The sequence below is a fragment of the Phyllostomus hastatus genome, unplaced genomic scaffold, assembly GCF_019186645.2.
Source record: "Phyllostomus hastatus isolate PE091 unplaced genomic scaffold, TTU_PhHast_1.1 phas_contig_17, whole genome shotgun sequence".
Taxonomy (NCBI): domain Eukaryota; kingdom Metazoa; phylum Chordata; class Mammalia; order Chiroptera; family Phyllostomidae; genus Phyllostomus; species Phyllostomus hastatus.
In genome coordinates, this window is record NW_025333664.1 from 24260914 (window position 1) to 24286700 (window position 25787).

Below are 25787 nucleotides of genomic sequence, written 5' to 3' on the forward strand. Positions count from 1 at the left end.
TCCCTTCCTCCCTCCCTCTCAATGGTCTCTGCCAAACCCCTCCATCATTCCAACCTCCACATTCTGCAGGCGGTCCCAGACCAGCTCCATCACAAACAATGCCCAGACTATCAAGGTCAGCCCCAAAGGCACAAGGAGCAGAAATCGAAAAACGGATCTTCCTTTATGGAAAGGGGGTGGGGACCCTTCCCAATACCACCCTCCCCGTACTGAGGCACCCGGGAGTTCTGTCTCTAGGCTTAGGGGCATGGGGTCCGCCGCTTTCGGGGTCCCTAGGCCTCTTTTTCCTATCCACCCAGTTAATTTTCCCCACTTGCGCCCCTAATGACCTCCAACTCCCCTCAGCCTGAGCTCCCCATTGTGGATTGAGGGAGCTTCGCGATGTAGGCTGGAGCAGCGGGAGGTGAGAAAATGCGCAATAGGGAAGATGCTGTCAGTGTTTTGTGTGCATATAGGAATCAGGAGCGGGGTACTCTTTAGAGAAGCCTCTGTTAAAGGGAAAGGCTCTAGAGGAGACCTACGACAGGGGACATTAGAGGTAAGGTGTTTCTAGGGAAACACATTTAGGGGTTCTGCACAGAGGAGCTATTACGGGGAGTGTCTCTCTAGCAGTTTCTAGGCGCAGTAATCTAAGGGCAGGCAAGTGACCTATCCATAGAGAAGGCACTATGGAGATTCTCTACAGGGAAATCCTTGCTGGGGGAAACGTTCTATGGGGTGGTGATTTCGTAGTAGGGGTCCTTCACAAGGGAGCCGTTGTGGGAGCCTCTACACAGCATGCCGTTCCTGGGGAAACGTTCCTCAGGGAGCCGTTTAAGGAAAAACCATCCGCCTGGAAGCCATGCCCCGCCACGCCCTGTACCAGGAGGCGTCACCAGACCCCAACAACCCGCAATCCCGGGCCCGGCCACCCCTCTGCAGCCTCTGTCCCACGTACCTGACAGAGGGCGACCCGCGGCCAGAGCCGCTGGGGGACCACGCGCGGGGCAACCCCAGCCGGTGCGGAGAATACAAGTCCATGGCGGCGGACGGCGGGTGACGCAGGAGAAAGGTGCCGCTGTGAGGGGTCGCACAGGCCCGCAGGGCGGCTCCTGGGCCTCTGTGGCCAGGCGGGGCGACTGGGCGTGCCGGGTGGGCGGAGGGGGGGGGGCGCAGCGCGCTGGGGTACGTCGGAGACGGGGGCGGAGTCCGATGTAGGCTAGGCGATGGGGTGGGGGCGTGGCGACTAGCTAGGACAGGGGTTCTCGCACTGACACTGGGCCACGGTCTCCTTAAGCTGGGAGGTGTTTCGGCTGGACTCGGGATCGCTGGTATCCAGGGAGAAAGAGGGCTACCAAGCCGTCACTCTGCCCTTTCCTCAGGCCCCAGACCTTGGGGTGGGAATCTCTGTGGCGCCCCCATTCACGCACAAGAATGCGCCCGGGGGTGGGGCCTCGCTCCGCCCCGCCCCTCCCCGCCCCGCCCACTTGAGTCGGCTTCAACCTTCAGCAAAGCCTTCCTCTGCGACAGCCGACAGCCGGTTACAGCGACAGTACCTTAGTGCCTTACTTGCTTCTCGCGGTCTCCCAGGCGGTGCCTCGCTACTGTTTTCAAGCCCGCCGCTAATCAATTGGACGCCCTCCCTTCAAACTCATAAAGCCAACCTCCGGTTAGCAATACGTGCCCAGTTGCGTTCCAGACAGAGGCGCTAGAGGTTCATAAGGTCCTCCCAGAAGATCTCGGCTCATTTCTGTTCAGATCTTGACTTGACCTGTTTTCGACTGAAAGGCCGTAATCCCACCGATTCTCAGTCTTTTCATGTGTAAAACGAGGGAAATACGTCATTGACTGGGTCGCCAGGAGTCCTGCACATACAGGGTGTATGTAATGATTTTGTCCTGCGCCATATATTGACTTTGTCAGGATGCCTTAAATGTCCTGTATTAATCTTTTTGCAATCAATTACAAAATATTAAAGATATTTTTGCACCAAGGTAATTGGCGCTTAAATCACTTAAACTGGAATTCTAGCTGAAAATCCTACCTCCACAAGTAAAAGATCTGGGCAATCCTATGGTGTCTCCGGCAGGCTTAACTGAAGGAAGACCAAAAGAAGGGACTAGAAATTCAAAGTACTTATTTTTCAAATCCAAGGAAGGAAAAGACTTTTAGCTCAAGTTTAAAGTGGTGAAGAAGATAGAGATAACTTCGCATCAGTCCACAGACTCTGAAAATCAGCCAATCAGCGACAGCCTCACTCCAGTGGCTACTTATGAAAATCAGCCAGTCAACAACAGCTTCACTCCGGTAACCAAGCTTCTGAAAGTTAGTAAATCAATTACAGTCCTAAGCTTCTGAAAGTTAACCAATCATTGACAGCTCCAAGCTTCTAGACCACAGCCAATCGGCAAGTGCCTCATTCCAGGGACCAGGCTTCTGAAAGTTAGCTGGTCCTTAGTTTCCTTACAACAGTGACCACACTAATAGAGCCGCAAGTCCATCAATCGCTGGAGACTCTTGTTTCTGAAACTGTCAATCCTTGAACGCTAGTCTTCCCAAAACCTGTAAGATGAGTCCCGGCTTTGTTCAGGGAGACTGTGCCTTACAAGTACAGCTTTCCTTTGCTGACTGATGAGAAATTCGTCTTTACTTTGTATCAGATACTGAGTTCAACTTTCCTGCCCCCTGCCCGCGCAAGTTTGAAGTTTGCTACCCTTTCAAGATTCAATTCTTGCTGTTATTTACGAGTTTGGACTTGTGACAAATGCAATGAGATTTATCAAAGACAGTCTTTTCAATTCTTGTTATGGTTGCTATTATCTTTTTTTAACACTTCTATGGGTACGTTCATGAAATGGTGTAATCATTGCCAAAACCAATTTTAGAATGCTTTCATCACCCCCAAAAGAAACCCTGTGCCTTTTAACAGTCATTCCCCCATTCCTCTCCAACCATCCAGTCTTGGGCAACCACTCATTTTTCTTTCTACATATGGATTTGCCTATCCTGAACATTTCATCTAAACAGAAGCATACTATTTGTGGTCATTTGTGACTGACATTTCATTTAGCATAATTTTTACAAATGTCATACATGTAGTAGCACATATCAGAATTTCATTTTTTTCTGATTGAATAATATTCCGTTGCATGGATATATCACATCTTTCTTATCCATTTGTCGGTTGACGAACATTTGGGTTGTTTCCACTTTTTTACTATGTTTTTAAGCTAATGCTGCTATGAGCATTCTCATGCAAGTTTTTGTGTGGACATATGTTTTCAATTATCTTGGGTATATAACCTAGAAGTAGAATGACTGGGTCACATGGTAATTCTGTGTTTAAACTTTTGAGGAACTTCCAACCTGCTTCCCAAAGTGGCAGCACCATTTACATTCCCACCAGCAGCATATTCAAGTGTCAATTTCTCCACATTCTCGCCAATGCTGATTATCCATCTTTTTTATTACAGGCACTCTAATGGGTGTGAGTAGCATCTCCTTGTGGTTTTTTGTTTGTTTATATGTTTTATTTAGATTTTATTTTTATTGAGATAACATTGGTTTATAACACGTAAGTTTCAGGTGTAAATTAGAATTTGGCATCTGCATATATAACATCATGTCCTTACTACCATCATTGTGGTTTTGGTTTGCATTTCCCTGGTAGTTAATGATGTTGAGCATATTTTCATATGCTTATTAGCCATTTGTATAGCCTTTTGGGTATAATGTCTGTTCAGATCTATTGCCCACTTTTATTGTGTTGTCTTTTTATTAAGTTGTAATAGTTTTTTATATATTCTAGTTACAAGTCTCTTATCAGATATATGATTTGCAAAAATTTTCTTCATTCTGTGGGTTGCTTTTTTTTAAAAGATTTTATTTATTTATTTTTAGAGAGGGGGTGGAGGAAGAGAGAGGGGGTACAGAAACATCCATCTGTAGCATCTGTTACTTGCCTGGAGCAGGACCGAAACTGCGACCCCTGCCGGGTGACCTTTCACCTGGCTGGATGACACCCAACCAAATAAGGCACGCCAGTCAGAATTCTGTGAGTGGCCTTTTCACATTCCTGATCTGTGCCCTTTGAAGCACATTTGTTATTTTGATCATAACCCATTTATTCATTTTTTTCTATAGTTGCTTGTGCTTTCAGTGTCTTATTTAAGAAACCATTGCCTAAATGAAGGTCGTGAGGATTTTCCTCTACATTTTCTCCTAAAAGCTGAATAATTTTAGCTGTTACTTTTAGGTGTTTGATCGATTTTCGGTCAAATTTTATATTTGATGTAAAGGTAAGAGTTCAACTTCACTCTTTCACATGTGGCTATCCAGTTGTCTCAGCACCATTTCTTTAACAGACTATTCTTTTCCCATTGAATCAATTGTCTTGGCACCCTTATTGAAGATTGTGACCTCTTTTTTATTTGAATCCCAAAATGCAAAAATGCAAGTGTGAATTTTATGATGAATTTCCTGTACACTGGACATTTATCCAAGGAGAAACAAGCCCTTCTGAAGATCTTTGTGCAGTATGCAAGTGTTTGTTCAATATTGAAAATGGCAGATTAAGCCAGCATATAGTAAGAGCTAAGAATAAGAGATATGTGGTTTCCTGAACTTGTATCAAAGTAAACAATAAAACAAAATTTTCATTTAGGGAATTTAGATGAAGAAGATAGAATAATCACAGCAGAAGCTGTAATGGCCGCCCACATTGTATATTGTTATCAGTCTTTCAGCTCAGATGATTCTTTGAATGTACTGCCACCAGGAGTATTTTCTAATTCCAAAATTGCAAGCAAAATTCCAAATTCCAGGACAAAATTACTGCAGTAATTAAAAACATAATAACTCCATTTACTGTTGCAGTGATTATCAAATCTCTAAATGGCTCATCTTTGTTTGGCATCATCATGGATGCAAGTAATTACAATGCAAAAAAAATGTTTCCTTTGCTTGTAAATTACTCTTTTTGTAAAAAGGCTCATGTGTAAGGCTGTTTTGAATAAAATCCCTTCCAGATGAGAGAGGCTTCAGAAATGAACAATTTTTTACAGAGATTTTCTTATGGAGTTAGGAGTTAATGAGGAAAATTGTACTCTTTTGGTGGAAATAATACAAATGTAAATGTTGGTAGATGTTTGCATAAGATGCAGACATTATTTATTCAAAGTGGCAGTAAAGCATGAATGATTGTATGGAAGCTATTGGCTGTCCTGCTCGAATTCTGCATAATACTGCTCAAATAGCATCTGATGTCCTTCCTACTGACTTGGGTATAATTATTATGAGATTATTCTTTTATGCCAGCATTTATACTGTTCAAAATGACCAATTAAGGGATTTTTATGATTTCATAGGCATTCAGTATTCTTCATTTCTTTTGCCTTCAAAAACCTATGAACTCTCTTTAACAAATGGAGTTGAGAGAATCCTCATTTTAATAGAAGCACTGAAATCATGCTTTACTTCTAAAGAAAAGGCCTCCAAAATTCTTATTAATTTTTTAAATAATCTATTAAGGGAAACCCTATTTATTTTTTTTCATAGTTTACAATGATCTCTTTAGAATAGGGTTATGCAAACCTGAAAGAAAACAGTGTTTATTGAAGCAAGTCCATTGCTTAAGGAAACTGATGAATGCATTAATGGAAAAAAAATTATTCCTTTAAGTATTAAAGCTGATCTTAATAGAACCAGTACCTATGAACATGAAAAAAAAATTTTGACCTGAAGAGAGTGATCTTTATAGCGCTTGTCATGACTCCCTTTTGGAGTGGATCTCATCTCATGAGGAATTTTATTGGTTCTTTTACATTGATACTGCTAAGACTCTTCCAGCAGGGGAACAAGTGGAATCATGACATGTGGTGTTGAAGTAGAAAGGAATAAATATCGATGACAATGTTCTTTTTTGTCAGTGGACCAACCACATTTTAAAAAGTTATTGGCCAAGAGAAGCAATGTGATACTGAAGAAAGGAAAAACAAGTCATACCACGAAAAATGGTATTTGCTTCAACAAACCAAATTTATAAGAGCCATTTTCAGGGTGGTCAGCTTTATTCCAGTACATGTTAGAAATACTGGCTCATAACACTAACGTTGACCCTTTTTTTCTCATTAGTGAATGTTCAAAAGACAAAAGAACTAAACTAGTTAGATGCTATCAGAGTAGAAACTATGATATCCCCCTAAAAAATGAACATAGATTGTATCTTCAAGGAATTTTATAGGCAAATTTCATAAAGCAAGGAACTATTAAGGAGAACCAAATGGTCAGAAAGATATAATTAAAGGAGAAAGTATATAATTTAGATACTTATAACATGTCCTATAAATAATAAATGACATTTTAGTGTATATCCCATATTATTTTTCTTTTACATGTAGGTACATATGCATAAGCAATTAGATATAATTGAAATTTAACTGGCCCCCTATTTTTTGTTGCTAAGTATGGCAATATGGATGATCTGAGATACTATATGTAGTCCACTTAATGAAAGTCTTTTAAAAGTTTTTCACCAGTAATCTTTTTTTATGGAACTGTATTTTCCTTACAATAAAATGTAAAGTTCAGTAAGTCTTGACAAATGTATACAGTTGTAGAATCATTGCTCCCTAACCAGGACACAGAACATTTCCATGATCATAAAAATTTCCCTGGGACCCCTTTGTGGTCAAATCCCCTACCCTGATTTGATTTTAATGACCACAGATTAGTTTTGTCTGCTCCTGAAATTTATATGAATGGAATCAGCATAATGATTTTGAAATTCATTCATCTTATTATACATATTAGTAGTTTATTCCTTTTTACTGGTGAGTAGTATTCCATAGTTTGGACTTTTTTCATTTATTTATTTGTACAATTTTTTTTTCATTTATTTGAGAGGTAAACGTAGCTGGCTGTGGTGTTTGGGCATGTGGGAACAGAGAAAGGTAGGAAGGCCTGGACTAGCTAAGAGACCTTACCTGAGATAATTATTTCCTTCCCCTCAATGCCTCAGATTATGATCCTGAAGTGCAAAATAATAAAAAGTCTGGACAGATTAATTTTTTTTGCCAAGACTATTTTATAGCTTCCTATGGTGGTTAAAAGCTTCTCTGAAGAGTAATGTTTATGCAAGCAGTTCAGAAGATAAGTGATAATAAAAAGCTATAATTTGAAAACACTGTGTGATCAGCACCTTTCATGTAAATCTTTGTGGTAGCCAAGCTCCAAGATAGGCCCCAATGATCACTACCTCCCGCATTCATGACTTTGTATAATCTCCACCCACACTGAAATCATTTCTGGCCTGTGACCCGTAAAGCAGGGCAGAAGTCACGATGTGAAGCTTCTAAATATTGGTTATAAAAGGCATATGCAGCATCTTTCTTAGATCACCTGCTCTGGAGAAAGGCAGTTGCCTTTCTATGAAGACAGTAAAGCAGCTCTATTAGGAGACCTACATGATGAGAAAGGGAAGCCTCCTGCCTAAAACCAGCACCAGATTGCTAGTCATGTGACTGTCACCATGTCATGGAAGCAGATCTTTCAGCTCCAGTCAAATTTTCAGATGACTACAGCCCCAGCTGACACCACGACTTCAGCCACATGGAGAGACCCTCTGCTAGAACCAGCTAAGCTGCTCCTGAAACTGCTTAAGATACTAATTTTTTTTGTTACAAGTCACTACCTCGAGGGGTGGAGTAATTTGCTATGCAGTAATAGATATAATACATCCTCACAATAATTCTATAAGGTGACAGGTATATTTCTATCATATAAATAAGGAAACTGTCATAAATGTTAAGTGACTTGACCAAGTATCAGAACAAGTTTTTTCCCTTGATAAATTATTTATCTATTTATTTATTTATCTTTACAATTTCCATGCAGAAACAATGAAGAAAAACACCATGGCACAGATTGCAAACTCCCTGCCCTCCTTGAACCCATTATTATCCCAATGTTCCATCATCTTCTTTCAAACCCCCCAGACCTGCTCAACTTTACATGTTCCTCTCTATATCCTGGCATCTTGCATTTGCCACTAAGCAAAGCAAGTGCTGGCTATTTTTAAAAAAATATTTTACTTATTTACTCTCAGAGCAAGGGGAAGGGAGGGAGAGAAACACAGATGTTTCTATCGATTGCCTCTCACATACTGCCAACTGGGGCCCTGGCCCAGAATCAAACCAGTGACCTTTCAGCTCATAGGCTGAGGCTCAATCCACTGAGACACACCAGCCAGGGTTAGAAATGAGTTTTGATTCTAGCTCTATATTTCTTCAATGTTCATGTTGCTATCCACTCTGCCTTCTGGAAGGGCTTTTCAAGGAAGAGAATAAGGGAAGGGCATTAGAGGCAGAAAAAAATAACAAATGCGAAGAAGTGAGGGTTTAATGGAATCCAGCTGCTTCTAAAGGAACAGATGGACACTGGGTCAATATGGCCAGAGATTAAACTTCCTGGGACAGGAGGAGGCAGGGTGAGGCAGGAGGGGAGCTAGTATGATGAAACCTAGAGGCCATACTAACAATTTTGGATTTCTCTGCAGTAAAAGGTGTTAGGCAGGGGAGAGACTTGCTTATATCTGACTTTTCAAAAGACCATTTGGTCGTTTTAGCGGACACAGTTGGTGCTCCTTGGCACTTAACCATTTCCTGCCTGACCTTCTGGCTCACCTCCCCAGGCTGGAAGTGTTGGGGAATTAATGACTGATAGAAGCACTCAATCATGGCTGAAGGGAGTTGAATAAATATCCGACTTCCCACTCCTCAGGAGGGACAACTCTGAGATACATATTCCAGAGCATTTTCCAGGGTTCTTCATTAGATATTGCCCACAGTGATAACTTGCTGGAGAAGGTAGCTGATAACTCCATGAGCTACTTTCCCTTTCCTGAATCTTTTCCCCGCTCTCCTGCTGGTTTGTACTGGGATTACCTCCCAAGTGCAAGAGGTACGTACACTCAAACTCTTACCTCAGGGTTCACTTCTGAGCAGGGGGAAAGGGAGGACTACAAAATAAAACAGGTGGAATAGGGCGTAATATATCCCACATTTTTTCAAATGCACATTAAAATGTTGATTCTTCCCAAATTAAAAATTCAATGTAATTTCCAAAAAAATTCTAACAGGATATTTTTGATAGAACTTTAAAAACCAATCCCCAGGGTTGTTATTAGCAGAGTCAGTAGTGGAAAAGAAGAACAAGGAAAGGAAACTTGCTTTACCAAATGGGATTTATTATAAAGCTATATTAGTAATAAGATTTACTATATAGCTACCATAATGACACAGGGAGAGGAAAACAGTCCTAAACATATATGATTCCTTGTTGTATAATAAAAATGGCTTTAGAAAACAAATAGGGGAATTAGTGAACTATTCAGTAAGTAGTACTGAACAATTGATTACCCATGTGTAAAAGCATTAAATAACAGACTTCCGGCCAAGATGGAGGTGTAGGTAGACATACTATGCCTCCTTGCACAACCAAAATAAGGACAACAATGATTTAGAAACAAAAAAAAAAAAAAACCCAGTACTGACAGAAAATTGAACTGTACAGAAGTCTGACAACTAAGAAGTTAAAGTAGACACATTCATCCAGTACGGTAGGAGGGGTAGAGTCGGGCAACTGGGTGGAGAGGGCTCACAGCAAAGCAGTGGCTGGTGGACCCTGGGTGCAAGGTGGCAGCTGGCAGACCCAGTGAGGTGGTGGATTGTGGAGGGTCACGGCACACAAAGGGGCTGGCAGACTGAGCGGTCCTGCATTCACGTGCAGAAAAACCAGGTGAAACTGGGGAGCGAGACAGACAGCACAACCCAGGGTTTCAGGGTGGGAAAATAAAGGCTCAAAACACTGATTGAAAACACCTGTGGGGGTTGAGGTGCTGGGAGAAACTCCCAGCCTCACAGGAGAGTTTGCTAGAGAGACCCACAGGGTCCTAGAATGTATATAAGCCTGCCCACCCAGAAATCAGCACCAGAAAGGCCCAGTTTGCTTAGGGGAAGCAGGGGAAGTGACTGAAATCCGGCAGAGAGTGGAGCAAGTGCCATTGTCCCCTCTCAGACCCCTTCCCCACATACAGCATCACAACACAGAGACCTGGGTTGCCACACCCTGGTGAATACCTAAGGCTCCACCCCTCACTACATAACAAGCACAACAAGACAAAAAAAAAATGGCTCAAATGAAAGAACAGACAAAAGCTCCAGAAAAAATACAACTAAGCAACGAAGAGATAGCCAACTGATCAGATGCACAGTGCAAAGCAGTGGTGAACAGGATGCTCACAGAATTGGTTGAATTTCGTCACAAATTAAATGAAAAAATAAAGGCTATGCTAAGTGAAATAAAGGAAAATGTACAAGGAACCAATAGTGATGGGAAGGAAACTGGGACTCAAGTCAGCAGTGTGGACCAGAAGGAAGAAAAAAACATCCATTCAGAAAAGAATGAAGAAACAAGAATTCAAAAAAATGAGGAGAGGCTTAGGAACCTCCAGGACATCTTTAAATGTTCCAACGTCTGAACTATAGGGGTACCAGAAGGAGAAGAGGAAGAGCAACAAACTGAAAACTTATTTGAACAAATAATAAGAGAGAACTTTCCTATTCTGGCAAAGAAAATAGACTTCCAGGAAATCCAGGAAGCTCAGAGAGTCCCAAAGAAGTTGAACTCAAGGAGGAACACACTAAGGCACATCATAATTACCTTAGCCAAGATTAAAGATACAGAGAGACTCTGAAAAGCAGCAAGACAAAAGGAGAGAGTTATCTACAAAGGAGTTCCCATCAGACTGTCAGCTGATTTCTCAAAAGAGACCTTACAGACAAGAAGGGGATGGAAAGAAGTATTCCAAGTCATGAAAGGCAAGGACCTACACCCCAGATTGCTCTATCCAGCAAAGCTTTCATTTAGAATGGAAGGGCAGATAAAGTGCTTCTCAGATAAGGTCAAGTTAAAGGAATTCATCATCACAAGGCCTTAATATATGAAGTGTTAAAGGGATTTATCTAAGAAAAAGATCAAAAACATGTACAGTAAAATGACAGCAAAGTCACAGTTATTGACAACCACACCTAAAACAAAAACAAAAAGAAACTAAGCAAACAACTAGAACAGGAACAGAACCACAGAAACAGAGATCACATGGAGGATCAGCAACAGGGGAGTGGGAGGAGGAGAGAGAGGGAAAAGGTACAGAGAATAAGTAGCATAGATGGTAGGTAGAAAATAGACAGGGGGAGGGTAAGAATAGTATGGGAAATGTAGAAGCTAAAGAACTTGTAAGTATGACACATGGACATGAACTAAAGGGGGGAATGTAGGCAGGAGAGGGTGTGCAGGGTGGAGGGGAGTGAAGGAGGGAAAATGAGACAACTGTAATAGCATAATAAATACAATATATTTTAAAAAAGAAAAAAGAATTAAATCTCTACGTAACATAGTATGTAAAACAAACAGCAGACAATTTAAATATATATATTAAAAAAAATAAAGGCCCTGGCTGGTGTAGCTCAGTGGATTGAGCATGGACTACAAACCAAAGGGTTGCTGGTTTTATTCCTAGTCAGGGCATATTCCTGGGTTGCAGGCCAGGTACCTAGTGGGGGCCAAGTGAGGGGCAACCACATATGGATATTTCTTTCCCTCTCTTTCTCCCTCCCTTCCCCTCTCTCTAAAAATAAATAAATAAAATCTTTAAAAAATATAAAGATTTGAAGTTATCAGAGAACATCTTTTTAACTCAGGGAAAGGGATGGATTTCTTAAATGAGATAGAAAAATCAGAAATCTAAAGACTGATATATCTGACCAAATAAAAATTCAAAACATGTGTACAAAAATGCATAGCATAACCAAGCTAACCACCCATGCTATAACATGGATAAAACTTGAAAGCATTATACTAAGTGAAAGAAGGCATTGCAGAAGACTATAAATTGCATGATTCCATTTTTATGAAAGGTCCAAAATAAGCAAACCTACAGAAAAAGAAAGTAGATTGGTGGTTGCCAGAGGTTTGGAGGAGAGGGGCAATAAAGAGTGGCAACAAATAAATACAGGATTTCTTTTGGAGACGATGAACGTGTTCTAATGTTAGATGGTGGTGATGTGTGCATAGTTCTGTGACTATAACAAAAACCCAGTGAACTGTGTACTATAAATGGGTGAATCTTAAAGTATGGGGATTATTTCTCAACAAAACATTTTTTAAAGGCTAGACACACCCTGAGGAGGAGATATTTGCAATAAGTATTACTGACAGATTATCAAAGAATCCTGTAAAGCAATACAATTGCAAACAGCCCAACATAAAAATGCCCAAAGAATTAGAAGGGATAATTCAAAGATGAAGAAACTCAATAAATACTCTCAACATCATTAGTAATGAAGGAAAGGACAATTAAAATAAGAGATAGCATCACACCCATTGATTTGGAAAAAGAAAACTTAAGAGCTTGCCATTATTGAGTGTTGTCAGGGTATGGGAAAAATGGGAATTCTCATGTACTTCTGGTGGGAGGGTAAATTGATATAACCACTTGGGACAGCAATTCAGTAATATCCAGTGAAGTAAAAGATGCTTATATGTCCTATATCCAGCAATTCCACTTTTAAAGAAACTCTTTCATATGGGAATAGGTGAAATAAGTCCAAAAATGTTTATGGCACATTTTTGTAACAGTAAAATTTCAGAGGGGGTATTTAATATCTATCAATAAGGGATCAAATGTGAAATACAAATCAAATGCAGAATATTCATTCAAAGTTATACTATACAGCAATTAAATTAATAAGGATAAATTTTAGAAACAGAGTTCAATGAGCTACACAAGAATATTTGCAATATAACAGCTGTATGAGTCAGGTTTCTCCAGAGAAACCAAACCACTTATACATATTCTACATTCTTCACAATAGAAATGCAGATTAAAGTTTAATTTTCATTAAGATTAACCAAGTTAAAATAATATGCATTCTTACATTTGCTGATAATGTGGAAATTGGTATAACTTCTATGGAGGACAATTTGACAATATCTAACAAAATCACAAACATACACACTGGCCATGTCTTTTGACCCAGAAATTTCTACTTCTAGACCGGCCTTTATTGGGTTTCTCAGCACATTACATGATGGTCCTCATTCACTATGCATAGGTTTGATTTAGGTGGTTACCCTTACAGAAAACAAATGGGAGGGTGCCACTAATCACATCACAGAAGAGGGATATTTGCAAATGAAAAGGCAAAGGTGGTTGAACTGGTTACACTCATCCTTGGAAGGTTTAGCATGGATTTTAGGAAGTTACTTTGCAGTAAATGTCCTCAATTCAGGGTAAGGGAGTTTTTTAGCAAGAGCAAGACTCAAAGTAACCCAAGTACATTGCAGGCCTGATTCCCCAAGGGAGAACCTATCTGTGGGCATGTGTCCTGTGCATCTCTGAGTGGGAGCTGGGCCCATGCCACGCGGAACAGTCTCCTACTATCCATGAACATGTCTTTTGGCTCTTTGTCCTTTGTCTTTTTTCCTGGCCTGTGATGCAGAAGCAAGGTCTGGAGCTCAAGCCATTTTATGAGTATGAGGATGAAGCCCACGAGCCCACATGTGCATGTGCGCATGAGTGTGCACGCGCACGCACACACACACACACAGAAGAAGGCAAAGTATGTACAGTCAGGCTCTCTGAAAATGGTATTGATCAACTATCCCGGTCCTGGAATTCCTTCCTCTGAGGCCTTTCTGTGAGAAAAATATATATACTTCATCTGATTAAACTTTTAAATTAAGTTTTCTTTTACCTTCAACCAAATATAATTCTCACTGAATCAAAAGGTATTCATGGTAATACCAATTGCCATCTTATTAATAATACCAACAAAACTGAAAATAATCTAAATGTCCATTAATAGTAGAGAGGCTAAATAAATGATAGTAGACTCATACAATAAAACATTATGCAGCCAGAAAAAAAGAATGAGGAATCTGCAGGTATTGATAAACAAAGACCTTCAAAATTCATCATTAAAGGAAAAATTAAAGATGAGGAACAATGTGCCTGTTTGTTATCATTAGTGCAAACAAAAAAAGAAGAGTACAGTTTGGATGACTAAGGGGAACAGGGCTTTATAGGAGGGCCTGTTTCTCAAGGTCGTAGGGAAACAAGGGGAGTTCCTGCTGGAGGAACAAAGAGAAGAGGGGATTAGGGAAGCTGCTGCTCCCTGAATCTCTCACCTCCCCCTCTTCTGTTTTGGCAGCCATTTCATGCACAAGTCTCTGGGTCCTCTTGTGGAACACTTTCTTGTTATAATACTGCAAGGAGTCAAGTGGGCTAATGAGAAAGGTCCAGAGCAAGTTGGATGACTGGGTGGATGGGTAGAATGAGAAGACTCTGCTCAGAGAGTAAGTCTGGCATGACAGTGCTGACTGCGCCACTGTCTCCTGGCAAGCCCCCATGGACCCATTTCTTAGTTCTAGAGAGGGAGGGGCTAAGAGGAGAAACTGTGTGGTTGTCCTGTAAAATCTTAGTGAGATTCTGGGAGCCTAACATTGTCCCTTTAAGACTATCATGTAAGAGGAGTTCCGGCCAAAATGGAGGCATAGACAGAAACCCTTCACTTCCTTGAACAACCAAAAGTAGGATAACAACCAATCTGAAATCAATAAACAACCAGAAGAGCCAGAAAATCAAACTGCATGGAACTCCAACAACCAAGGAATTAAAGAAAAATCAACCAGAACAACCAGACTGGTGCACCAAGACAAAGAAATATGGCCCAAATGAAAGAACAGAGCAAAACTCCAGAAAGAGAGCTAAGCAATGAGGAGATAACCAACCTATCCGACGGAGAATTTAAAGCCCTGGTAATCAAAATACTCACAGAACTGATTGAGCTTGGTCAACAACCATTTTTCAAAAAATGGGGGGGGCAGGGGGAAGAAAGAAAGATACCCAAAAGGAAATAAAGCAAAATATTCAGAGAACCAACAGTGACAGGAAGGAAACCAGGACTCAAAACAACAATTTGGAACAAGAGGAAAAAAATAAACATCCAACCAGAACAGAATGAAGAAACAAGAATTAAAAAAAGTGAAAAGAGTCTTACGAATCTCTGGGACAACTCAAAACATTCCAATGTCTGAATTATAGGGTGCCAGAAGGAGAAGAACAACAGCAAGAAATTGAAAACTAATTTGAACAAATAATGAAGGAAAACCTCCCCAAACTGGCCAGGGAAATAGACTTCCAGGAAGTCCAGGAAGTTCAGAGAGTCCCAAAGAAGTTGGACCCAAAGAGGGACATACCAAGGCACATCATCACTAAGCTACCCAAGATTAAAGATAGAGAGAGAATCCTAAAAGCAGCAAGAGAAAAGGAGAGAGTTATCTACAAAGGAGTTCCCATTAGACTATCAGCTGATTTCTCAAGAGACCTTGCAGTCAAGAAGGGGCTGGAAAGAAGTATTTGAAGTCATGAAAGCCAAGGACCTACATCCAAAATTAATCTATCCAGTAAAGCTTTCATTTAGAATGGAAGGGCAGATAAAGTGCTTCTCAGATAAGGTCAAGTTAAAGGAGTTTATTATCACCAAACCCTGATTATATGAAATGTTAAAGGGACTTATCTAAGAAAAAGAAGATAAAATATATGAACAATAAAATGACAACAAATTCACAACTATCAACAAATGAACCTAAAAGAAAAACAATGAAAATAAAAACTAAGCAAACAACTAGAACAGGAACAGAATCAGAGAAATGGACATCACATAGATGGATTTCGGGAAAGGGAGTAGGGGGGAGGTACAGGGAAGAAGAAGCATAATTAGTAGGCATAAAATAGATGGGGAGAGATAAAAAATGGTTAAGGAAACAGAGAACTCTAAGAACTTACATGTACAACCCATGGACATGAACTAAGGAGGGGGGAATGCTGGAGGGTTGGGGGTCAGGGCAAAGAAGGGATAAAGGGGGGAAAATTGGAAAAACTGTAATAGCATAATCAATAAGAAATACTTTAAAAAATAAAGAAAGGAAACAAACAAACAAACAAAAAAGACCATCATTTAAGAAAGTGGCCTCAAGGTATATTTCAGCAGTTTCAGCCTTGGCATCAGATACATTTCACAAGGATATAAGGAACAGAAGCGAAGAGACAATGCTCATTGTTTTCATACAACAGAAGCTTGACATGTGAGTGACATTTGCAGAGAGAGAATGGAGGATTCTGAGAGAACTACACAAGAGTGTTCCCTGGTCATTTCCAGAATGTAAGGGAGTCTGTGGAAGAAGGGATCTGAAAGTTTCAAAGTACTGATCATGTCCATTAAATGAGCCATTATGTTGAAAACCACTATGATATCATAACGCACAGGGTCCTGATTTCATCTGATTTTCTAAAAAATAAATCTCTGCTCAGAATTTTGGTAGAAATATGAAGTGATAGAGTGTTCATCTTGTGCATCACATCAGTCAGCTTGTCACAGTAGTAATTATGTGAAGTGTAATCCCTTAGTCAAGATGGTGACCACCAGATCTCTCCACAGTAAAGGTATCTTTCCTCTCTGTAATTACTAAATATTCTTAGGGTGATACTTTCAGGTCTTTTGAATATCTTTTTTTCCCAACTCCTTTCTTTGCAATGGTTTTACCATCCGTTGATGAGTCTCATTTGAATCCATTATTACTAGGATGTTTGTAAAAATGATTTTCCCATCTTTATCATCTTTTTACATTGACTAATTGGCATTTTCCTATGAAAAACTTTATTCTTTATCTCCCTTACAATGTTTTCTGTTAATATCAATATAAATGAATGAATTCCTTTTTATTCAATATATTATAGTCCATCCCTGCATCATTTATTTGAGGCTTGCATTGTCTCAGATTTGACATGGGGTTCTCTTTAAAATATAGATTCCAAGCCACCTTCTTCATCTTCTGGGGGTGGAGTCTGGGGTTTTATATTTATAATAGTGTTACTTAAATCCATTAAAGTTTGAAAAGCAGAGGTGAAGCCCTTTCAAAGGAACATTTTAGGGGTATCTGTCTTATAGTGGTAGAGAGGGAGTAGAAAGAAGTAGAGAGACTTGGAAAAAAAGATACTTACTAATTCTTGCTTTCTTGCCAACTTACAGCAATGTTTATCTAACTGGAAGCATTTGCTTTCATCCCCAGAGGTGAGATTGATATTTGGAATCAAACATTGATATCATCAGCAAAAGGACTGATTCAAGATGGTGAAAAGTATGCACTGTCATTCCTGCTGAAAACTCCCAATTAAATCCAGAAAATACATGAAAGAGAGAAACGAATAGGTCTGTAACAACATCAGGAGACTGAAAAACCAACAAGCCAAGCATTTTAAGAAAGTCCTGGAAGATAGAGAGCAGAAAGAAATGTGTGGTCAAAAAGGAGTAATTGAGCCTCAGCTGGTGTGGCTCAGTTGATTGCCTGCCTGCCGGCCTGCGAAACAAAGGGTCACCTGTTTGATTCCCAGTAGGGCATGTGCCTGGGTTGCAGGCCAGGTCCCCAGTGTGGGGTGCACAAGAGGCAACAACATTGATGTTTCTCTCCCTCTCTTTCCCTTTCCCTTCCTCTCTCTCTAAAAATAAATAAATCTTTTTAAAAAAAAGGGTAATTGAGCTCATGCATTAATGCTGAATTCCTCTCCAAATCTTACCAGAATACAGTAAATTAGGACAAAAATACAAAACCCACAAGGAAAAAATAACAGACACTGGGGTATCACTGAATTAGTGATGTCACTAATATTTTTTAATTTTCTTTAAAGATTTTATTTATTTATTTTTAGAAAGGGTAAGGGAGAGAGAGAAACATCAATGTGTGGTTGCCTCTTGCACGCCCCCTACTGGGGACCTGGCCTGCAACCAGGTATGTACCTGGAATCAAACCTTTGGTTTGCAGGTCAATCCCCTGAGCCACACCAGCTAGGGCTGATGTCAGTAATATTTTAGATGTTATTACCTGGCTTAGGGGAGAAAGAGAAAGCAGTTCCACACTTGGAAAAAAGGCAAAATTATGGTTGACTGATTCCTGATATCTCAAGGAAACATCTTCTCAAACCGTGTTTGGATGAAAATAGAAGCTTGTGTCCTGGGGAATGTAATTCCACGGTCAGAGTGTATCTAACAGAGTCCCAGCTATTGAAGAAACAGAGTTTTATGGTCCTACATAGTTATAGTATAACTTTAGAAACCAGCAGGTTCTATGGTCTTATGCACCTGGTCATGTGGTTAAACACAACGATTTTATTGCCCTGTAGAAAGTTAACCAGTCTTGATTCTTACCTAGCAATTTGTCTTTGGAATTCCCTTCATTAGCTCTAACTCTGTACACACACACACTTCTCTGTTTTTCAAACACTGGCAAACCAGCTTTTGTGTGTGTGCGTGTGGTCTACTTGCTGGTTCCTTCTTTGATGAGTTAAATAAAATTTTGACTACTGCTCACAATCCTTTAGTTTTGGAATTTTGCTAGCAGTTTCCTCACTTATGCTAAGTAGATGTGGGTGAGTTGATAAGAAGAAAACCAAGTTGTGCCTCAGCACCTTAGAAAGGCTCAGAGATTGGGAATGCCACATATCTCAGAAGACAGGATTGAGGGTTGGTTCTGGAAGTGGAAAATAGCGTTGAAAACCTTGGCTCTCCTGTACCAGGACAGAAAACTAGTTTGTCATCTGAAAAGGCTGGACTTCAAAGTTCTCTACTTAGGGAGACCTGGCACAGTTGAGGGAGAGGCAGACCCTGGGAAATTGAATGAAGTTTGCATTCAGAATGGAGACCCTGGCATTATTTGTACTCTGAGCCAAGCAAATACCACCACTATCTTCCTTCCACTCACACACAACACTCTCTCCCACCAAGCAGATGACAGGAGGAGACTTAACTCTTGAGAAAGTGGCCAGCCCAGAGAAAAATACCTACAGAAATCGGTATTTGGAGGAGTCTGCCAATGAAGTGTCCAGGTACTTGCCCATTACTATGAGGCCCCAATCAATACACTCCACTTACAAACATAAGTTCTGGTTCATATACATACCAATAGAGGGCCAAAAGTCACCTAATGTGGAAAGCTGCTAACATGAAAATCAGAAACCTAATCAGAAAAAGAAGGAACATGAAACAAAGACAATTACAAGAAGTAGAAACAAACTTGTAAAAATGTACTGTAATTACTATTCTTAAAGAGACCAGAGAAAGTTTTACATCTATGAAACAAGATTTCAAGTCACTTTCAAGTCATTGTTGCCTTGGTAAAAACTAACAATTTGAAATAATATGTTTAATTACCAGGACTTCCAGCCAAGATGGAGGTGTAGGTAGACACACTTTGCCTCTTTGCACAAGCAAAAGAAGGACAATAACAAATTCAAAAACAAAAAACAACCAGAACTGCCAGAAAAATCGAACTGTATGGAAGTCTGATAACCAAGGAGTTAAAGAAGAAATATTCACCCAGACTGGTAGGAGGGATGGAGACAGGCAGCTGGGGTGGAGAGGACTCACAGTAAGGCAGCTGCTGGAGGACTGGGGTGGGTAGGAGCCAGTGGAGTGGGTGGTCCTACATTTGCATGCAGATGAACCAGGAGGAACAATTGGGGAGTGAGGCACAGGGCGCAACCCAGGGTTCTAGTGCCAGGAAATAAAGCAAGACCCCTGACTGAAAAAACCTGTGGGGGTTTTGGCAGTGGGAGAAACTCCCAGTCTCACAGGAGAGTTCATTGGAGAGAACCACAGGGTCCTAGAACTTACACAAAAACACCCACCTGGGAACCAGCACCAGAAGGGCCCACTTTGCTTGTGCATAGCGGAGAAAATGATTGAAAGTGGGTGGAGAGCTGAGTAAGCAACACTATTCCCTCTCAGACTCTACCCCACATACAGCACCATAACACAGCGACCTGTGTTGCTCCACCCTGGTGAACACCTAAGGATCTACCACTTTCAATATAACAGATGCACCAAAACAAAAAAAAATATGGCATAAATGAAGGAACAGATGAAAGCTCCAGAAAAAACATGACTAAGCGATGAAGACATAGCCAACCTATCAGATGCACAGTTCAAAACACTGGTAATCAGGATGCTCACAGAAATGGTTGAATATAGCCACAATATAGAGAAAAAAGTGAAGGCTATGAAAAGTGAAATAAAAGAAAATGCACAGGGAACCAGTGGTGGGAAGGAAACTGGACTCAAAACAATGGTTTGGACCACAAAGAAGAAATAAACATTCAACCAGAATAGAATGAAGAAATTAATTTTTAAAAAATGAGGAAAGGCTTAGGAAACTCCAGGACAACTTTAAACATTCCAACATCCAAATCATAGGGGTGCCAGAAGGAGAAGAGGAAGAGCAAGAAATTGAAAACTTATTTCAAAAAATAATGAAGAACTTCCTCAATCTGACCAAGGAAATAGACTTCCAGGAAGTCTAGGAAGCTCAGAGAGTCCCAAAGAAGTTGGACCCAAAGAGGAACATACCAAGGCACATCATCATCACTAAGTTACCCAAGAGTAAAGATAAAGAGAGAATCCTAAAAGCAGCAAGAGAAAAGAAGAGAGTTATCTACAAAGGAATTCCCATTAGACTATCAGCTGATTTCTCAAAAGAGACCTTGTAGTCAAGAAGGGGCTGGAAAGAAGTATTTCAAGTCATGAAAGGCAAGGACCTACATCCAAGATTGCTCTATCCAGTAAAGCTTTCATTTAGAAAGGAAGGGCAAATAAAGTGCTTCTCAGATAAGGTCAAGTTAAAGGAGTTCATCATCATCAAGCCCTTATTATATGAAGTGTTAAAGGGACTTATCTAAGAAAAAGAAGATAAAATATATGAACAATAAAATGACAGCAAAGTCACAACTATCAACAACTGAACTTAGAAACATAAAAGCAACAAAAATAAAAACAAAGCAAACAACTAGAACAGGAACAGAATCAGAGAAATGGAGATCACTTGGAGGGTTATCAGTAGGGAGTGGGAATGGGGAGAATGGGCGAAAAGGTACTGAGAGTAAGTAGCATAAATGGTAGTAGAAAATAGACAGGGGAAGGTTAAGAGTAGTATAGGAAATGGAGAAGCCAAAGAACTTATATGTATGACCCATGGACATTAATTAGGGGGGAGGAATGTGGGGGGAGGGTGAAGGGTGAGGGGAATAAAGGGGGGGAAAGTGAGGCAACTGTAATAGCATAATCAATAAAATATATTTAACAATTTTTAATTATGAATAAATTTTAAAAATTGACAAAATCAGATTAATGAAGATAGGATCAAAGAGAATTACAGTCCAAACCATGCTTGTTAGAAGTTTAGAACAAAGGAAAAAACAGAGCTTCCCGGTAAAATTAACTGTTATTTGAACAACATGGAATTGTTGCAAGAATAGAAGACCAGATCGGTGGAGCAATCCATAGCCACGGAACAGAACCACATAAATGTAGAATTTAGTTTGTAATGAGTATGGCATTTCCAGCTGTAGGGAAAAGATTATTTAATAAATTTTTTAAGGCAATAGGTTTCATATATGGGAAAAATATTGTTAGATTTCTGCTTCATGCCATAAATAAAAATACATTCTAGATGAAATATAATTCTGAAGTGAAAGTGCAAATTTTTAAAGAAAAAATATGAGAGGATTAAAATTATATAAATAAATATGTATACATATATGTATGTATAAATACATACATATATAATTTAGGGAGAGAAAGGTTTTCATAAACTAAACATTAAAGACAGAGATGAGTATGGTAGCTATCAAATGCTTACCGGGTTTCCCCTTCTTCCATCCTTCATAACAAAACTTCAATTGGTGTGGAGCAGATTCTGAGTAATTTGAAATGACTGATACAGCAATGAGACATGGGAATGGATATATAATGCATATCTGCTGGAGTGCTCATTATGGCCATCAGGGTCTCCTGGGATTCCTATGCCCAATAACCAGGGGAGCCTTTTCCCTTTGGAACTATAAAGTATAAGAATATGAGTTGTTTCAAAAGAGAGGAAGAGAACTTCAACGGTAAAGAAGCCCAGAAAACCAATAGACTGAGAGAGAAATGGTCCTAATGACAAAGTTGGAGTTGATTCTAGTTGCACCTTGGGATCAAATGTCTCTAGAATTCCAAATTTTGTTAGCTAATGTATTGTATTTTAACTCAAACTAGATTGTGTTGGGTTTTCATCACTTTCGACTAAAAGAAAAATATCTAATAATCCAAACTTGTTGACGTAGACCCCATAAAATCCCAGCCTTTTCAACACTGAGAAATAGCATAAGCAAAGGAAAAGAGAAGTGGTAGAATACATTATTTACAGCAAACAATGGACAAAAAGGGTCAATGTTCAGAGAATATAAAGATTGCCTTCAACTCAATAAGAAAAAATAAAATGACTCAAAGGGAAACTGAAAAAAGGGCATTGTGTGTAAGTCAGAACTCTTTCCTTTGAAAGTGATAAAGCTTAATTCTTACTCCTTTAAGCAACAGAAGGAAATTTGTCAGTTCAAATAATTGAAAACTAAAAGATGCTCCTGGTCCCTGAACATTGCCCATAGCAGTCACCTGCTCTGCTCCCCTCTCTCCATCCCTCAGTTCTAATTCTTTCTTTCTTGTGAGTAGGTTTCACTGTCACCCAGGGTCTCTTCACAGGGCAGCAACATATTTTCCCACATCTGAAGTCACTTGCCATCATTTCATCTGTCATAAATGTTTGAGTTGTTATAAAACCCAACCCAAACCGGCTCAAACAAAAAAAGAGAAGTCATTAGCCTCTGTAATCTAAGGGAGGAGTATCTGAGTGGTGCTGGGACCATGAGCTCCAGCATGTCAACTGGGTAGGACTCATTTTACTCCCCCCGTAGTATCCTATCTTTTGTTGTGTTGGCTTTATATTCAGATTCCTCATGATGCCCCCTCATTTTTGGTGCTCTTAGTCCAGGGGGAAAAAAGAGTCTGTTTTTTTTTTTTTTTCCAGCAAATAGCAAGTGTTGGAGAAGATGTGGAGAAAAAGGAACCCTAGTGCACTGTTGGTGGGAATGCAGACTGGTACAGCCACTGTGGAAAACAGTATGGAATTTCCTCAGAAAACTAAAAATGGAACTGCTTTTTGACCTGGCAATTCCACTGCTGGGATTATATTGTAAGAACCCTGAAACACCAATCCAAAATAACCTATGCATCCCAATGTTCATAGCTGCACAATTTACAATAGCCAAGTGCTGGAAGCAACTTAAGTGTCCATCAGTAAATGAATGGATCAAAAAACTATGGTACATTTACACAATGGAGTACTACACAGTAGAAAGAAAGAAGGAGCTCCTACCCTTTGAGACAGCATGGATGGAACTGGAAAGCATTATACTAAGTGAAATAAGCCAGGCAGTGAAAGACAAATATGATATGCTCTCACCTTTAAGTGGAACCTTATCAACAAAACAAACAAGCAAGCAAAATATAACAAGAGACATTGAAATTAAGAACAAACTGGCAGTAACCAGAGGGGAGGTGGGAAGGGATAATGGGGACAATGGGGGAAGGGTTTTCAGGAATAACTATAAAGGATACATGGACAAAACCAAGGTGGGGTGGGATCAGGGGAGGAAAGTGGGGATGGCTGGGGTGGCAGAGGGGAATGGTGGGGAAAAAATGCAAACAACTGTACTTGAATGACAATAAAATTTTTAAAAACTTTAAAAAGAGTTTTTTTCTCTTTTAACAATCTCATATTTCAATGGCTCTGACTGGGTCACATGACCACCCTAAACAATCTCTGTGGTCATGGGAAAGTGATTGGTCAGTGTGATTATATGCCCACCTATGGATTCAGAGAGAAGTCAGCTCTACCCAAGTTGAGGAGTGAATAAGAGAAAGGAGTATACTGTTACCAGAAGTAGAGGGAAATATATGCTAGGAAGTAAACATATATCTACTAAAATATTTTTATGTGTAGCCCATAACCTTAGAAAGAGACAGATCTGTTTTATTCCAGAATCCATATCAATGCCCCTAAAGCTCTAGCTATGCCAGGGCCATATATCTTCCCCTGGGCTGATCCATCATTGGGTCCCACTAAATGGGTCTTCGGGTGGGCATCCTAGAAGCAGAGCCTGAGACAGGGATTCAGATTCACTTGATTAATCAAGGCTTGCTCTCAGGAAAACCTATAAGGGAGTGAGGGAACCAGGATAGGTCTGTGGAAGAAACTAGGCAAAGGTGAAGGCCCAGCTGCAGTTGAAGTTTAGCCTGATACCTTGGGGAACCCTGAAGCATAAACTGCACTGCAGAATTATCTCCCCCCACCCCCGCCTTTTCAGGCTAGGGAGCTATCTTTTGTATTTCCTTACCTTTCAGTATGGAATGCCCCCAGAGGGGCAGGGGGGCAGGTGCTGGCCAGTATAGGAGATCCAACAGTGTCTACTATAATGAATTAGCATGATTGGCCTGTTTGGGTCATTTGTATGCCTTGTAACAGGGGAGATGGGCCTTTTGAATGACACTCCCACTACAATCATATGGAATGGGGAAAGGGCAATTCTGAAAAGCAGAATCAGATATTGTCTGCATTTCACTTCTTTGACTGGCCAGCACTCACACACACATGAGTACAAGTATAAAAATGCCCCCATGCTAGACCATACAGCTAGCTCACAATTGAAAAGAAATCCTTTCATTTCTCAGTGGATGCTGTCATTGCCTTGCCCCAAATCCTTTGCCATTGCCATTTTAGTGCATACTGGTCTGACTTCCAGCTGCCAGAACGTGTGCTTTGCATAAGGGCTTTCTCTGATTGTTCCCTACTTTGTCACCCACACAGCAGGCCAGGAGTGCAGAGAACTATTGATGTTTCTCCCCTGCTGGGAGCTACTCTCAACCAATGACTAATAGGAGTTGATGTATGAACACTCTACCTCCCTCACTCCTTGTGGTGGAATAACACTATAGTGCATGTTTTGGCTCTGAGCTTCCCATGGAATTAAGCTCCAATTGTACACAATGGTAACTGGCTTGATCATAAACTGTATATTGGTTGCCTTATGTTCCCTGTCTCACTATACTTTCCTACCAGCATTTTCCTTTACTTCCCAAATAAACTACTTGTAGTCTATTTCTTGTCTCAGGATATGCTTGTAGGGGCACCTAAAATAAAACATCCCTGCCTCAAACGGAAATAGCTCAGGTCATGCCATGTCTGCTGCAGGAGCGGGTGTGTGTGGAGGGTGGGGTGAGGTTGTGTGTGTGTGTGTGTGTGTGTGCGCGCGGCAAGTGTGGGTGGTGATTTTCTTCAGCTGTAAGCTAGCTAGCTGCATTCTTCTAATTTAGGTCCAGATGTAGCTCCCCATGGTCCAACAACATAAATAACACTCAAGAAAAACAAAACAAATCATCCAACTGTTGGAGGAGGGATAGAAAACTTCATGCAATAAAACCTCATACTTGGAATAGAAGAGAGAGAGAATATCTCCAGTTCATAGCACGCATTGTCTCCCTGCAATATAAGAGCGCCCAGTGCTCTTTGCTTTGGCAGCAATGTTCTTGATCAGACATCTGGCTGTCTCTAGGCTGCTCTCTGTGTGGATCCCCCTTGTTCATTATCCTCCAATGGCCACATCTAAGGGGCTTCTGGGATGGATTCCCTTCTGAATTCTGTATAGCTTTAGTAGTTTATTTCCTAATGATTCAAGATCTGAGGCTGGAGGCTGTTTTAAGGTAGTCTCAGCCATGCTTGCCTGATCATAAGACTTGCTTGGAGTGGTTATTAAATGCATAAAT

At 40.3% G+C, this 25787-nt stretch overlaps 1 protein-coding gene across 2 annotated transcripts in view; it reads right to left on the minus strand.

The window, feature by feature from the left end:
• The window catches only part of DNAAF9 (dynein axonemal assembly factor 9), a 123453-nt gene extending 122330 nt beyond the window's left edge, over positions 1-1123 (minus strand). For both annotated transcript variants that reach the window (XM_045833442.1, XM_045833441.1), the window contains exon 1: positions 938-1123. In XM_045833442.1, the coding sequence (XP_045689398.1) occupies positions 938-1020 (83 nt within the window). In that variant the 5' untranslated portion in view covers positions 1021-1123. The remainder of the gene's footprint in view (positions 1-937) is intronic.
• Between the last annotated feature and the right edge of the window lie 24664 nt (positions 1124-25787).